The sequence below is a fragment of the Trachypithecus francoisi genome, unplaced genomic scaffold, assembly GCF_009764315.1.
Source record: "Trachypithecus francoisi isolate TF-2019V2 unplaced genomic scaffold, Tfra_2.0 Lachesis_group15, whole genome shotgun sequence".
Taxonomy (NCBI): domain Eukaryota; kingdom Metazoa; phylum Chordata; class Mammalia; order Primates; family Cercopithecidae; genus Trachypithecus; species Trachypithecus francoisi.
The window spans coordinates 43,167,749-43,185,030 of NW_022681460.1; the positions used below are offsets into that span (position 1 = coordinate 43,167,749).

General features: G+C 39.5%; 1 protein-coding gene across 1 annotated transcript in view; it reads left to right on the plus strand.

Annotated features, from left to right (window-relative positions):
• Positions 1–17,282, plus strand: part of TSTD3 (thiosulfate sulfurtransferase like domain containing 3) — a 45,988-nt gene that overhangs the window by 755 nt on the left and 27,951 nt on the right. The window contains exon 2 of the mRNA XM_033234688.1: positions 9,986–10,145. Within this exon, the coding sequence (XP_033090579.1) occupies positions 9,986–10,145 (160 nt within the window). The remainder of the gene's footprint in view (positions 1–9,985; positions 10,146–17,282) is intronic.

Genomic DNA, 17,282 nt, shown 5'->3' on the forward strand with positions numbered 1-17,282 from the left:
GCCCCACCTATCTATTTTAACTGTTGGTAAGTCCTCTGTGGTTTAAGAGGTGCTTTTGTATGCAATTTTTTTTTCTTTTCTTCCTCTCTCGCTCACTCTCTCTCTCCTTTTCTTTTGTTTTTGTAGAGATAGGGTTTTAACTGTGTTTCTCAGACTGGTCTCGAACTCCTGGCCTCAAGTGATCCTCCTGCCTTGGCCTCCCACAGTGTTGGAATTACAGGTGTGAGCTACTGCTCCTGGCCACAGACTGTTTCCTTTCACCTTTATTAAAGAATCATTTGGTGGGGCGCAGTGGCTCTTGCCTGTAATCCTAGCACTGGGAGGCTGAGCTTTTTGAGCTCAGAAGTTCAAGACCAGCCTGGCCAACATGGTGAAACCCTGTCTGTAGAAAAAATTAGCTACTTATGGTGGCACACACCTGTAGTCCCAGCTACTTGGGGGCGCTGAGGCAGGAGGATCACTTGAGCCCAGGAGGTCGAGGCTGCAGTGAGCTGAGATCACATCACTGCACTCCACCCCACGTGACAAAGTGAGACCCTGTCTTAAAAAAAAAAAAAAAAAAGAATCATTTATTGAGCTCTGGGACTGGCGTAGTGGCTCACACCTATAATCTCGGCATTTTGGGAAGCCAAGGCAGGAGGACTGCTTGAGCCCAGGGATTCGAGACCAGCCTGGGCAACATAGTGATACCCCATCTCTACTGAAAAAGAAAAAGAAAAAAAAAAAAACCAGCATGGTAGCACACACATGTAGTCCTGGCTACCGGTGAGGCTTAGGTGGGAGAACTTAAGTCTGGGAGGTCTAGGATTCAGTGTGTCACGATTGCATCACTGCACTCCAGCCTGGGCCACAGAGCAAGACTTTGTCTCAAACATGAAAAAATCAACCATTTATTGAGCTCCTAAACTGCAGGCTTCCTGCTGATGATACGGCCTCTGTAGCTCAGTTCACCCATTTTTAGGGAAGGCAGACACAATCACCACACACAGCCCAGTCAAGTGACATTGCAGTGGAAAGAACAACTGACTCTGAGTTCTAGAAAGTATTAGAAAAAGGTACCTTTTTCTTTTTTTTTTTTTTTTTTTTTGAGATGGAGTCTTGCTCTGTCGCCCAGGCTGGAGTGCAGTGGCCAGATCTCAGCTCACTGCAAGCTCCGCCTCCTGGGTTTAGGCCATTCTCCTGCCTCAGCCTCCCGAGTAGCTGGGACTACAGGTGCCCGCCACCTCACCCAGCTAGTTTTATTGTATTTTTTTAAGTAGAGACGGGGTTTCACCGTGTTAGCCAGGATGGTCTCGATCTCCTGACCTCATGATCCGGCCATCTCAGCCTTCCAAAGTGCTGGGATTACAGGCTTGAGGCACCGCGCCCGGCCGAAAAAGGTACCTTTTTCATTTAAATAATTATGCTGTAATACAAAAATTAGCCAAGCTCTTGTAGTCCCAGCTACTAAGGAGGCTTAGGTGGAAGGATTACTTGAGCCTGGGAGATCATGCCACTTCACTTCAGTCTGGTCGCCAGATCGAGACCCTGCCTCAAATAAATAACATATAAAATTATGCTAGTGGTTGGGCACAGTGGCTCACACCTGTAATCCCAGCACTTTGGGAGGCCGAGGTGGGTGGATCACCTTATGTCAGGAGGTTCAAGACCAGCGTGGCCAACATGGTGAAACCCTACCACTACTAAAAATACAAAAATTAGCCAGGTGTGGTAGCACGTGCCTGTAATCCCAGTTACTCGGGAGGCTGAGGCAGGAGAATTGCTTGAACCTGGGAGGCAGAGGTTGCAGTGAGCCGAGATCACACTGTTGTACTCCAGCCTGGGTGACAGAAGAAGACACCATCTAAAAAAAAAAAATGCTAGTATTAAATGATTCTATCCTCATATTAAAACAAAACACAACATGTGGATCCTTTATATATCCTCCCCCTCCGACTCTTCTGCCTAGACATGGCTTGATACACACCCTTCTAAACACTTGTCTATGAATATACATAAATAAAAGTACGTAAAAATACTGTATATACAAATGTGATCTGTGCATACTTTTCTGCAGTTTTTTCCTAGGTATTCAGAAGCCTTCCATGGCGGCACATGTAACTCTCTTAACTGCCACATATATTCTACCATTTCACCAGTCACCTATTGATGAACACTTTGATTTCCAATTTTTTTGCTATGATAAAGTTGTTCAGTAATTATCATTGTACATACCATTTTGTGTATTTGTACAAATATTTTACTAAAATAGATATCTAGATGCGCAATTGTTAGATTAAAGGGGAGGTGGCAAGGGACATTTAACTGGGCCTTAAAGCAGAGTAAGAGTGTTCCATGGACAGATGAGGGAGAAAGATATTTCTTTGAGAATGAGCACTATGTATAAATCACGAAGGAAAGGCAGAAATAGATATTGATTGATTGCACTGTATATACATTACCTTACTTAAAGCTCATAGGTTTAAATGATAATAATATTCCTATTTTACAAATAACAAACTACATCCTAAAAATTTTAAGTAATTTCTGTAGGGTTACAGGGGTAAATGGGTAAGCCAGAATGTGAATCTAGGTTTATCTGACTCTAAAATCCCTCCTCTTTTCATTATAAAACTGTATTTAGAGTACACATGTACTTTTTTTTTTTTTTGGGAGATGGAGTCTTGCTCTGTTACCCAGGCTGGAGTGCAGTGGCGCAATCTCCATTCACTGCAACCTCTGCCTCATGGGTTCAATTCTCCTGCCTCAGCCTCCTGAGTAGCTGGGAATACAGGCACGTGCCACCACGCCCAGCTAATTTTTGTATTTTTAGTAGAGACGGGGGTTTCACCATGTTGGTCAGGCTGGTCTCAAACTCCTGACCTCGTGATCCGCCCTCCTTGGCCTCCCGAAGTGCTGGGATTACAGGCATGAGCCACTACGCCCGACCAGGAGCACACATATACTTTTGATGTAGCTGGAGGATAGGGCAATTGGGGCCTAAGAGGAGAAATGGGGGGAGGAGTGGATTTGGTAAACTGCTGGTAAGGGGTTGTTGAAAGGCATTAAGGAACATACTAAGGAGCTTGGATTCTATCCTGTGTTGTAATGCCGCAGTGAATATCCAGGTGATGTTAGGTTTACTAATGTGGAAACTGCAAAACTGGAGGTTATTCAAAGGTTAGGCTGAAAATGTGAAAATCAGGTGCAGTCTGTATTACTCTTGAAAATCCCTCTAGAGAACTACACATCATCTCTCAGTAAATCCTAAATAGCCAGTTTTTCTTCAGTATAGGAACAGATTAGTGTTTCTTTGAGCACAAGATCAAGTGGTTGATTTGCAAGTGGAGCACATGCTGTACATAAAAACACGCACTATTGGCTTTAAATAATTAGTGTGGAATAGAGGCTCATATCATGAGAGGCTTGAGGGAGCTGAAACTCATCAAACAAATAGGCTTGCTTCAGGCTTTTGCTCACTGAGTGGAAGGGCAAGAAATCTAGTGTTCACTGGTTATTTCCCCCATCCTCCACCTCCCAATAAGAGTATAATTGAATTATAGAAAGTTAAATATCAGTTAGATGACTACAAGAAAAACATAACTATCTTTGATCCACTTAAAGAAGTTACTTGCTGTCACTATCTTTCACAGTGGCTAAGAGCCAGAATCTTGAGTTTAACATAAATTATAAAATTACCATAGTTTTCCAGTTCCTAACAATGAGAAGCAGTAATGAGCATTATTAATTCAGCCTGCTGGCTCTTTATATTCTGGGAATTCAGAAAACAGCTAGCTGGATGAGAAATAGTTTGATTCCAGGTTAAGATCTAATCTTGTAGACACAGTGAATCAACTTTTCAGATCTGAAGAGGGTGAGGAAACCTGTATTTTTAAGTTTTGTTTATTGTGGTAAAATATGTGTAAAATGTGATTTTAACTATTTTGAATGTACAATTCAGTAGCATTAATTATATTCACAACCATCGACACTTTTTATTTCAGTACAAAAATTTTCATCACCCCAAAAAGAAACTCACCATTCCTCCTCCCTCCAACTCCTGACAACCTCTAACCTACTTTCTGTCTCTATGAATTTGCCTGTTCTAAATATTTCATATAAATGGAATCATATAATATTTGTCCTTTTGTGTCTGGCTTATTTCACTCAACATGTTTTCAAGGTGCATCCGTATTGTAGCACGTGTCAGTACTTCATTCATTTTTATGACTAACATTCCATTCTATGTATACATCACATTTTATTTATCCATAATCTGTTGATGAACACTTGGGTCGTTTCCACCTTTTGGTTATTGTGAATACATATGAGCATTAGTGTACAAGTATTTGTTTGAGCCCCTGTTTTCATTTGAGCATATACATGGGAGTGGAATAGCTGGAAACCTGTTCGTTTAAACCTTTATAGCTATTTGTCCATTTTTATGTTACTTTGCTAGCCATGAAAATGACAGATGAAAATAGAAAAGTATGGCTGGTCTGAAGGTAGTGAGTTACCTCGATTCATTGTCCAGTCAGTTACAGATCGAACTTGTTCTACTCTTTCCCTCCTTTTCACTACTGCACTTGACTAGTCTAAAAAAAAAAAAGAGAAATAAAACAAAAGAGTGTCTATTTTTTATAAGAAGATATGCTTTTTTTGTAACTTACTTTTGGCTTTTCTTAACTACTTAATACATGGAACTGCTGTTCATTTCTTTTGGCTTATGAGCCCTGCAAAAAATTACCAAGGCATTAAAAGCATTGTAAACCCAGAACGTTTGGGAACCTTAGGTTTATACACAATGTTCAACAACTAGTTTTTTAAATTCAATACTATTTTGGACAACTTACATTAAATGATGCATATCCCATTGTATAAATGTACCACTTACAACAGTTGCCTTATTGAACTTCCAGCTTATTGTAGTTTTCCAATGTTACAAAGAATGCTACCCACAAACATAGTTACATATATATATATATACATCTGTATTAACTCATACTAAGATTCCTGTAGGATAGATTCCTAAAACTAAAATTGTGAGGTAAAAAGGATATGCATACTTACAATGTTATTACAGCTAAATTTCCCTTCAAAAGTTTGTAACATTATACACTACCAGCAATGTAGGAAAGTACCCGTTTCCTCTTTCCCTCACCAATATTTGATATTATAAATTCTTCTAATTTTTACAAACCTGACAAAATAACAAAATTTTGTTTAGATCTTGTATTTCCTTAATTAGTAGTAGATCGGGCACCTTTTCACATTTTATTGGCTATTTATATTTCTCATGTCAATTCCATGTTCATATATTTTGACCATTTTTCTATGGGGATTTTTTCTTTTTCCTAGTTATTTGTATGAACTCTATTTTATTAACACTAACCCTTTGGTGTTTTTCTATGTCACAAGAATTTTCTTCCTACCTGTTACTTGTATTCAAAGTGTTCATTGTTCTTTTTCCATATATAAATTTAGCATTTTTATGAGATCAAACCTTTATGATTTCTGAGTTTTGTCATGTTTAGAATAGCCTTCCTATCCTAAGACTGAAATTATCTACTCATGTTTTCTATGAGTACTTTTAGGATATTAGATTTTAGGGCTGGGTGCTGTGGCTCACACCTGTGGCTCACACCAAGGTGGGCGGATCACGAGGTCAGGAGATTAAGACCATCTCGGCTAACATACATAAAATTAGCTGGCCATGGTGGCAGGTGCCTGTAGTCCCAGCTACTTGGGAGGCTGAGGCAGGAGAATGGCCTGAACCCGGGAGGCACAGCTTGCCGTGAGCCAAGGTTGTGCCACTGCACTCCAGCCTGGGCGACAGAGAGATTCCATCTCAAAAAAAAAAAAAGAAAATAGATTTTAGGTTTATATTTGGAATTTAAGCATAAGGAATGAGGTAACAGCCTACTTAGTGTTTTCTCCTACTTAGTTGGCCTGTTTATTGAATATAATGTCATTTCCTTATTAATTTACAGTGTTACTGTTAACAGATACTAAATTCTCGTATAAAGTATACTGTAAGTCTCTTTTCTGGACTCAGACTTTTAAACCTTTTCTTATACCAGCTCTACACTACTTAAATCAATTTTACTATATTTAATACTTTAAACAAAATTTGAAGCATACCTGTATAATGTACCTTTTCTGTTTTTTTTTTTTTTTTGAAACAAAGTCTCACTCTGTCACTTAGGCTGGTGGAGTACAGTGGTACCATCACAGCCCCACTGCAGCCTCCACCTCATGGGCTCAAACGATTGTCCTGCCTCAGCTTCCCTAGTACTGGGACTACAGGCTTGTGCCATCACATCTGGCTAATTTTTTTAAAAAACTTTTAGTAGAGATGGAGTCTCACTGTGTTGCCCAGGCTGTCTCCAACTCCTGGACTCAGGTGATCCTCCCACCTCAGCCTCCCAAAGTGTTGGGATTACAGGCATGAGCCACTGTGCCTGGCCTTATTTACCTTTCTTACAGTGGTCATTTTGTTGTGAAATACGAACATTATTACTTTTTTTGTTATTTTAAAAATCTTTTGGATATTCTTTTTAAAAAATAATTTTAGACCTGTAGAAAAGTTGCAAAAGTAAAACAGTTTCCTTTATTCTTACCAACTTCACATAGTATGACCATCTTACGTAGCGCAATTATTGAAATCAGGAAATTAGTATTGATATAATACTGTTAACTTATCTGCAGACTTTAATCTTTCTTGACATTGACACTTTTAAAAAGGGTACTAGTTATTTTGTAGATTTTTTGTCTGAAATTTTCTTCTAATTAGATTCAGGACATGAATTTTTTTGCAAGAATACTAAGGAAGTGATATTGTGTGCTCTTCTCAGGGCCTCATATCAGGAGGCACATGTTGTCAACATGTCTTGTTACTAGTGAAGTTATATTTGAATAACTAAAGTGTTATCTTTCAGGTTTCTCCCTTTGTAATTAGTATCTCATGGAAAGATATTATCTCATTTCTCATCACACTTTCACCCACTAGATCTATATCTATCAATGGTTTTTATCTGCAACAATTATTACTGGAGTGTTTGCCTAATGATTTTCTGTTCCCATCATTCCTTCTATATTTATTAGTTGGAAATTCCCATATAAGGAAGATAATCCCTTCTCCCAATTTATTTATTCAATTATATCCTTATATCAGTATGGACCCATGGATTTATTTTATTTTATGGGTTCCAATACCATATTATGTTACAATTGTTATATTATGTTACAATATTATATTACAATACCATATTATGTAACAATATGTTGGCACTCTGTATCTGCAGGTTTAACACCAGAGGATTCAAGTCAACTAGAGAGAAAATATTCAGGAAGAAAAACCCAAAATAACAATACAACAACAACAACAACAACAACAAACCCAAAAATACAATATAACTACTTACATAGCATTTACATTGTACTAAGGATTATAAGTAAACGAGATGATTTAAAGTACACGGGAGATAAGCATAAGTTATATGCAAATGCTATGCCATTTTATATAAGGGACTTGAGCATCCACAGACTTTGGTATCCAAAGAAGTACTGGAACCAATCCCCTTCAGATACCAAAAGGTGACTATATTTAAGAGATAGAAACAGTGCCAGGCGGGGTGCAGTGGCTCACGCCTGTAATCCCAGCACTTTGGGAGGCTAAGGCAGCAGATCGCAAGGTCAAGAGATCAAGACCATCCTGACCAACATGGTGAAACCCCGTCTCTACTAAAAATACAAAAATTAGCTGGGCATGGTGGCACACACCTGTAGTCCCAGCTACTCAGGAGGCTGAGGCAGGAGAATTGCTTGAACCCGAGAAGTGGAGGTTGCAGTGAGCCGAGATTGCGCCATTGCACTCCAGCCTGGTGACAGAGCCAGACTCCATCTCAAAAAAAAAAAAAAAAAAAAGAAAGAAATAATGCCATTAAGTACTTACAATTGTAGTATAAAATGTAAGGTCCCCACATCTAATCTATGTCTTAATATCTTTGCTTGCAAGGGGAAATGAAATAAAAATTTTCTTAATATTGTAACTTAGATTAAGATTTACAAATTATTTCCATAATTCAGTTACCAGATGCTGAATGTGTATTTACAAGCTCCCACCAATTAAGGGGCTTGGAAAGAGCAGAATATAGAACTGACACAAGGCCAATATCAAACATTCAGGGCAGCACAGGCTGCATCCTGATGCTCACAGTCAGGGGATACATGCATACATGGAAAAACTCCTCCTTTTTTTTGAGACAGAGTTTTGCTGTTGTCACCCAGGCTGGAGTGCAATGGCATGATCTTGGCTCACTGCAACCTCCGCCTCCCAGATTCAAGCGATTCTCCTGCCCCAGTCTCCCAAGTAGCTGGGATTATAGGCCCCTGCCACCACGCCTAATTTTTGTATTTTTAGTGGAGACGGGGTTTCACCATGTTGGTCAGGCTGGTCTTGAACTCCTGACCTCAGGTGATCCACCCCCCCTCGGCCTCCCAAAATGCTGGGATTACAGGCATGAGCCACCGCACCTGGCCTTTTTTTTTTTTTTGAGATAGGTTCTCACTGTGTCCTCCAGACTGGAGTGCAGTGACGTGATCTCAGTTCACTGCAACCCCACCTCCCGGGCTGAAGAGATCCTCCTACCTCGGCCTCCCAAAGTGCTGGGATGACAGGCATAAGCCACTATGCCTGGCTGAAAAATTCTTTTCTGTACTCTCACAACACTTTTGATATCAGATGTGTGGGAGATGTGTGGGTTTTCCAAAACCAAGTAATTCTCCAATTCTCTATGGACACTAACTGGATGTTCTAAAATTTTATTTTGAACTAACTACCCAGAGTTAGCACAGACCCCAAAGGCTAAGGGTTCAGTCCCATAAGACTGCCCCTACCTCAGATGCCAGTCACAAGTCCAGGCCTCCCACTCTTCTGACCAACTAGCTGTAAATTGGTTCCCTTGACCCCTTCCTTGGGTTTGATACTTTGCTAGAACTGCTCAAAGAAGTTGAGAAGAGAAACAAGTTTATCAATTTATTTGAAAGAATATAATAAAAAATACAGATAAACAGCCAGATGAAGAGGTACACAGTGGGAAGTCTAGAAGGGTCCCCTGCACAGGAGCTTCCGTCCCTATGGAGTTGGGGCGTGTTATCCTCCCAGCACTTGAATGTGTTCACCAACCAGAAGCTTTCCGAACCCCATTAGAGATATTTATGGAAACTTCATCATGTAGTCATCAGTTATTAACTCAGTCTCCAGCTGCTCTTACCTCCTGGAGGATGAGAATGGGGCTGAGTTCCAAGCTTCTAATCACAGTTGGGTCTTTCTGGTGACCAGCCCCCATCCTGAAGCTATCCATGAACCTACCAAGAGTCACTTCATTAGAACAAAAGAATCTATCACCCAGGAAATTCCAAGGGATTTGGGAGCTCTGGGTCAGGAAGTGGAGTACAAAACGAAATACATTAAAACAAAAGATGGTCCCAGCACCCCCCCACCACCATCACTCAGGAAATTACAAGGGTTTTAGGAGCTCTTGTATCAGGAACCAGGAGCAGAGGCCAAATATATATTTATTATGTCACTGTGCAAAATACATACCTAGAATACATCGTTTATTAAAGCAAAAAAATTGACGATAGTTAACTGACTGGAACAGGGGGGAAATTTGTTTAACCTATTATTTCCAGCTATTAATAGTGATATCACTTTGAAGTTGCCTAAATTGTTTATTTTTTCCAGGTTTGAAGTAAATAACGGGAAACCACCACAATTTTTATACTGCTATTTCTAATGATGTCACTTATAAGGAACTTGAAAACCTGTTGAATTCTAAAAATATGTTAATTGATGTTACAGAGACATGGGGAATTCTGGAGTATTGAAAAATCCCTGGGTCTATCAATATAACATGTAAATGACATGTGTCTTAAATTATTAAAAAACATATAAATAATTTATATCTAAAATCTAATTGAAATTCTTAACATTTTCTTTCAGTGGATGAGGTAGGCGAAGCTCTACAGATGAACCCAAGAGACTTCAAAGAGAAGTATAATGAAGTAAAGCCCTCCAAATCTGACCACCTAATGTTTTCTTGTTTAGCCGGAGTGAAAAGCAAGAAGGCCCTGGACACAGCAGTATCTCTGGGCTTTCACAGGTGTGTAGATGAAGGAAAAAATGGATTCATAAATGTATAATGCAATGTATCATATATATTACATTTTTATATGTCTATTTAAGAATTTCTTGTAATTATTGTCAGTAAGGCAGGATAGCAAAACTAAGGGCTTCTTTTCATCTTACTCAAAAGCAACACCATCTTTTACATAGGTGGAGTCTAAATTGTATAGTGAATAGCCATGGAATTATTTATCTCTAAATTTCCTATCAATCTTCTGTTATAAAGTACAGAACATGTTTATAGTGGCCGGGCGCGGTGGTTCACGCCTGTAATTCCAGCACTTTGGGAGGCCGAGGCAGGTGGATCACGAGATCAGGAGATCGACACCATCCTGGCCAACATGGTGAAACCCTGTCACTACTAAAAATACAAAAATTAGCTGGGCATGGTGGTGCACTCCTGTAGTCCCAGCTACTTGGAAGGCTGAGGCAGGAGAATCGCTTGAACCTGGGAAGCAGAGGTTGGAGTGAGCCGAGATCACACCACTGCACTCCAGCCTGGCAACAGAGCGAGACTCTGTCTCAAAAAAAAGTTTATAGCACTATTTGATGTATGTTTTCAGTGCTCAACACTATGCCAGAGGATAGGAAGAATGGGTAACCTATGAATTTTCAGAGAAGAAACAAGGAAATTGAATTTTTGGAATACAAGTTGGCTCTTTCCTTGTGTACATGCAGCCTAGGATAGTGGAATGAGCAAAATAATAAAAATCTAGTCCTGGCACCACTGATTATGGTAAGGGGGTTTTTGTATAAGTCAATTAGTTGTTGAATCATTTTCTCATCTGTAAATTGAAAATGGCACTCTCACCTGAGATAATGCATGTTACTTGCCATGGAAATATAAGTGTTGGGATTCTAGGAATTAATTTTTAAGTAGCTTAGTGTCATTCAATAGTATTCTAAAAGACCAGGTTACTTATATTACCTAATCATGTATGACGTTTGTGTTAGTATACCCTCTATTCATCAAAGGGGCTATGAGCTAGACCTGCAGATTAATACGCAGATGTGGCCTTAAAAAAAAAAAATCAATTAATCTGGGATCCAGAGAAGTAGGTGAAATTTGAACAACGCAAATACATCAACAGCTTCTAAAGACTTATAGCAATGTTATGACCAGCATGGTAGTTATGAAATTTGCAATTGAAAAAATTAAAATTGGGCCGGGTGCAGTGGCTCATGCCTATAATCCGAGCACTATGGGAGGCCGAGGAGGGTGGATCACGATGTCAGGAGATCAAGACCATCCCGCCCAACATAGTGAAACCACCCATCTCTACACAAATACAAAAAATCAGCTGGGCATGGTGGCGGCCGCCTGTAGTCCCAGCTATTCGGGAGGCTGAGGCAGGAGAATTGCTTAAATCTGGGAGGGGGAAGTTGCAGTTTGCCGAGATCGTGCCACTGCACTCCAGCCTGGCAACAGCGTGAGACTCTGTCTCAAAAAAAAAAATAAAAATTATGATTAATATGGGGATAATCAGAACAGCGGTTGCTGTTCTACAGGGAAGAAGATTAACTGGAAAAGGCAAGGAGGAGCCGGGCATGGTGGCTCAGGCCTGTAATCCCAGCACTTTGGGATGCCTAGGCAGGCAGATCGCTTGAGCTCAGGAGTTCAAAACCAGCCTGGGCAACATGGCGAAACCCAGTCTCTACAAAAAAAATAGAAAAAATTAGCCAGGCATGGTGGTGCGTGCCACCACTCGGGGGGCTAAAGCAGGAGGATCACTTGAACGCTGGAAGATCACACCACTGCACTCCAGCCTGGGTGACAGAGTGAGATCCTGTCTCAGAACAACAACAACAACAAAATTGAAAAGCAAAACAAAAAACAAAAGGCAAGGAGAGAACTTTCTAGGGTGATGGAAATGTTCTGTATCTTGACTGAGGTATTGGTACATAGGGATATACATTTGTCAAAACACACTGAACACTTAAATGTACATTTTTGGTAAGTGATTATACCTCAGTTTAAAAATAATGAAAACAAATGCATGGTTCTAGCATGGGTATATTCCTTTGGAGTGTTAAGTCCTACACTTATTAGTGTGCTCATGCACTGGTGGCAAAATAAACCTGTTTTCTCTTGTCTGTGCCTCTTTAGACCCATGTATTTTTAGACTCACTCATGCAGTCATTCTTGTAGTAACTATAAGGATTTGTTTTTTCCTAAATGAGATGGAAGGCCATTGAAGAATCTGGGGTGGGGATGCAATTTGATCACCTTGAACTTCTATTTCTGACAATGTCAGAAATATATATATGTCTGTCGGTGCATGTGTGTGTATGTACATATATATATACACACACATACACACACACATAGAAGAGCCATAATCTCAGGGAGAAGGAAAATTGTAGACAATGAACCAACACTGAAGTACTGGGCCCATCAAGGAATAGGATTCTGGGTAAATACATCAGGCTTTTAGTTGGAATCCCTGAAAAGCTATGCCCTAGAAGTAGAGGTGAACCAGAAATTCACAACCCCCACAAGAACTCAAAACAAGCTTTGAATCAACTAAATCCCTGAACGACTTAAGATGATCTTCCTAATATCTTAAGGGCCTACCAGAAGTAAATCCTCCCTAGAGAAAGATACCATCATCTAGCTAGAGCAGAGGTTGGCAATAATAAATCTTTTAGTCTTGTGGCCAATTAGGTTTCCGTTGCAACTGCTCAGCTCTGCTGTTGCAGCACAAAAGCAGCCACAGACAATACATAATGTGACTATTCCAGTAACTCTACTTATGGTCACTTAGGTTTGAATTTTGTTTCATGTGTTGCCAAATATTATTCCTCATTTGATTATTTTTCAATCATTTAAACATACAGCAAACATTCTTAACTTAAAGCCAGGCAAAAACAGGTAGCAGGTCAGATTTGGTCCATGGGGCATAATTTGTAGATCCCTGAGCTACAGCCACAAATTATCCTTACAATTTTTCACATACAATTTCACCTTACAATTTTCACACACAATTTCAGTATTCTACCAAAAATTACTAAGCACAGCAGTCAATAGGACTTTATGATTGAGAAACAATGAAAAAACAAGACAAGAGAAATGGATCTACAGAAGATCTACAGATGGGGAGTTTCCAGACACAGACTTTAAAGTAACTGTGATTAATATATTCAGTAACTTAGATGACAAAATTAAAATACAGTAACTGAAATTAAACACCCAATAGAAGGTAGACAGGTTTAACGGCAGATTAGACACGCCTGATGACAGGATTAGTGAAAATGGAGAAATCAGAGGTACATGTCTTAACATGGATGACTCTTACAATGTTGAGGGAAAAAAGCAAATTACAGAAACATATACAACATAGTTTTTTTTTTTTTTTTTTTTTTTGGACAAGGTTTTTCACTGTTACCAAGGCTGAAATGCAGTGGCAAGATCACAGCTCATTGCAACCTATACCTCCTGGGCTGAAGCAATCCTCCCATCTCACCCTCCAGAGTAGCTGAGGCTACAGGCACACACTGCCACACCTTGGTAGTTTTTTCACTTTTTGTAGAGACAGGGTCTCGCTATGTTGCCCAGGTTGGTCTCAAACTCCTAGCCTCAGCTGATCCTACTCTTCTGACTCCCAAAGCACTGGGATTACAGGCATGAGCCACCATGCTTGGCCAGTAGTTTTTAAACATACAAAATACTATATTATTATTTAGGCATATGGACATATATAATGTACATATAAATTATAAAAATAATAAATATCTAATTCTGAATGGCTTCCAATGGGGGAAAGGAGAGGAACACAATAGGCTTTAACATACAGTATTGTTGACAATTTTATTTAACATGTTTGGTAGGTAAGCACTTATTTTTACCTTTTGTATGCATGGGACAGGAACTGTTATCCCCACTTGGCTACACCTGAACAAGACTATACAATTATACCTTTGGATTCCTGGTTACCCCCCCTTTTTTTTTTTTTTAAGAAAAAACTTGATAATGTATTCTATTTACCCAAATAAACAAAGGGTTAATAAATTAGAATAATGTTATCTTCTATATTAGCTCAAACTTATAAACACAATTTTAGTTGTCAGTTATTCTGATATATTTAACAAATTTTATGTGTGTATATATGTGTGTGCATATATGTGTGTGTGTGTATATGTGTGTATGTGTATATATATATATATATATGTATTTTTTTTTTTTTTTAGATGAAGTCTCGCTCTGTCACCCAGGCTGGAGCGCACTGGCAGGATCTTGGCTCACTGCAAGCTCCACCTCCCGAATTCACACTATTCTCCTGCCTCAGCCTCCCAAGTAGCTGGGACTACAGGCACCCGCCACCATGCCCGGCTAATTGTTTTTCTATTTTTAGTAGAGATGGCGTTTTACCGTGTTAGCCGGGTTGGTCTCAATCTCCTGATCTCATGATCTGCCCACCTCGGCCTCCCAAAGTGCTGGATTACAGGCATGAGCCACCGCACCTGGCCTTTTTTTTTTTTTGAGACAGGGAGACAGGTTCTCACTCTTTCTCCCAGGCTGGAGTGCAGTGGTGCAATCTCCTCTCACTGCAACCTCTGGCTCTAGACAAATTATATATATATATATATTTTTAAACCGGGTCTCACTCTGTCTCCCAACTGGAGTGCAGTGGCATCATCACAGCTCACTGCAGCTTGACTTCCTGGGCAGCTCACGTGATTCTCCTGCCTCAGCCTCCTGAGTAGCTAGGACAACAGGCACGTACCACCACACCCAGCTAATTTTTCTAATTTTTGTAGAAGTGGGGTTTCACCATGTTTCCCAGGCTGGTCCCAAAATCCTGGGTTCAAGCAATCACCCTGCCTTGGCCTCCCAAAGTGTTGGGACTACAGGCGTGAGCCACGGCACCTGGCCTTATGCCAACAAAACTCTTAGAAGTAAAACTGTTATTAAGGTCTGTAGTATCAGAGACCTCAAAATGTGAATATACAGCATATGATTTAATACATCATTTAATAAATGTCTGTTTATTTCAATAATGGGAGAATATCACTTTTACTTTGATAATACAAGGGTAGATCAAAAGTTTTAGATATGTATGAGAAAAGCCAGATTACATTTTTAAATGCTATGTGTACTCTACATCTCTTTCATAATGGAATAGGAGGAAGATGTCCTGAAAAAACTGGCAATAGTGGATAGCCTCAGAGTTCTAAATCAATCAAAGTATCTCAGGTTTCTTTCATTCACATCATCTTTCTTCTCTGCTTATGATCTCAGTGGGGTTTCTTGGATTCTGAGATAATGTGCCCTTTTGCTATCTAGAATGTATATGCCATAGAAATACTGGCTAGAGGTAGTAAGATCAGCAGCTAATCTATGAGAAATTTTGTATGATTAGACACAAAAAATTGAATGCTTGTCTTACCATCCAGTAAATATATTTTTCAGTGCCCCCCAAAACAGCAATTTATTAATGGAAAAATATAATTTTATCACCACCACTTTTTAATGCTAAAAGTTTCTCCGGGAGCAAAGGATAAGAAGAAAAAAAGAAATTTTAATAAGGTATTGTTTTTTTTTTTGAGACAGAGTCTGGCTCTGTTGTCCAGGCTGGAGTACATTGGCTCAATCTCAGCTCACTGCAACTTCCGCCTCCCAGGTTCAAGCAATTCTCCTGCCTCAGCCTCCCAAATAGCTGGGACTACAGGCACACACTGCCACACCTGGCTAATTTTTTGTATTTTAGTAGAGATAGGGTTTCACTGTGTTGTCCAGGCTGTTCTCGAACTCCTGAGCTCAGGCAATCCGCTTGTCTCAGCCTCCCAAAGTGCTGGTATTATAGGCGTGAACCACCATGCCCGGCCAATAAGGTATTGTAATGGCAGAATGTGGTTGAAGTGAATCCAAATAAGGATAATAATTGTTCCTACTTCACAGTAAAGTTTTGAAGATTAAATCAGATAACACATGTCAAATATTTAATACTTTGCCACTATTTATTACTGTGTGAGTATGTACAATATGATACCTATTTGTAGGCAGCTGATATTTTGTGTTACTGTTTGCATTAATTTAACATTAATGGGTAAAGATGGCAGGTGAAAACTCCTAAACATATGGGGTAGGAATGGCAGTGACTCCTTACTGAAAACAAGAAGATAAAGTGAAACTGAATACTGAACAGTGAGCTAGCTTCTTGCCTTATTTCGTCTCAGAACTGACAGCCCAGCTCCTATTACCTGAGATAAGCTTTCTCTCCAGAAAAATTGACCCACCCTGAAGAAAAATCTTTAAAAAACCATGTTGGGGGTGTGAGACATGGCTAAGGAAAATGTTTTGCTGTTTTCTTACTTATAATGAAGCTCACCACTGAAAAGTCCTACCCATGTACGCAGAGATGTTCCAGTTAGCTTTCTCTGTGTCTCTCAAATATGAAGGATCCTGAGACAATTATGGCCAAGATTTTAACTTGAAAGACTACGACCAAACCAAACAGCAAAAAGGAACTTAAAGGAAATACAGGTTGAACAGCCCTTATCTGAAACAGCTGGGACCAGAAGTGTCTCCAATTTTGAAATATCTGCCTATATATGCGATATCTTGGGGATGGGATCCAAGTCTAAACAAAATTCAGTTATATTTCATGTACACTTAATACAAATAGCCTGAAGTTAATTTTATACAGTATTTTGAAATAATTGTGTATATGAAACAAAGTTTTGACTGTGACCCATCACATAAAATCAGATAGGGAATTTCCTACTTGTGGCATCATGTTGGCACTCAAGAAGTTTTGGGTTTTGGACAATTTGGATTTCAGATTTTCAGATTATGCATGTTCAACCTGTAGCGTTAATGCACGGAACAAAGAAAATTTTAAAACAACCAAAAAAACCTAAGTTAATATCCTTAGAATTTTGAGAAGCCATTGCACTCTCCAGAACAAGGTACTACTTAAAAGACTTGGATTACCAGCTAAGTGTCTCATGCCTGTAATCCCAGGGCTTTGGGAAATCGAGGTAGGAGGATCACTTGAGGCCAGAAGTTTGAGACCAGCCTGGGAAACACAGTGAGACCCCTATTTCCACAAAAAATTTAAAAATTAGCTGTGCAGCCATAGTCCTAGCTACTGAGGAGACTGAAGTGGACGAC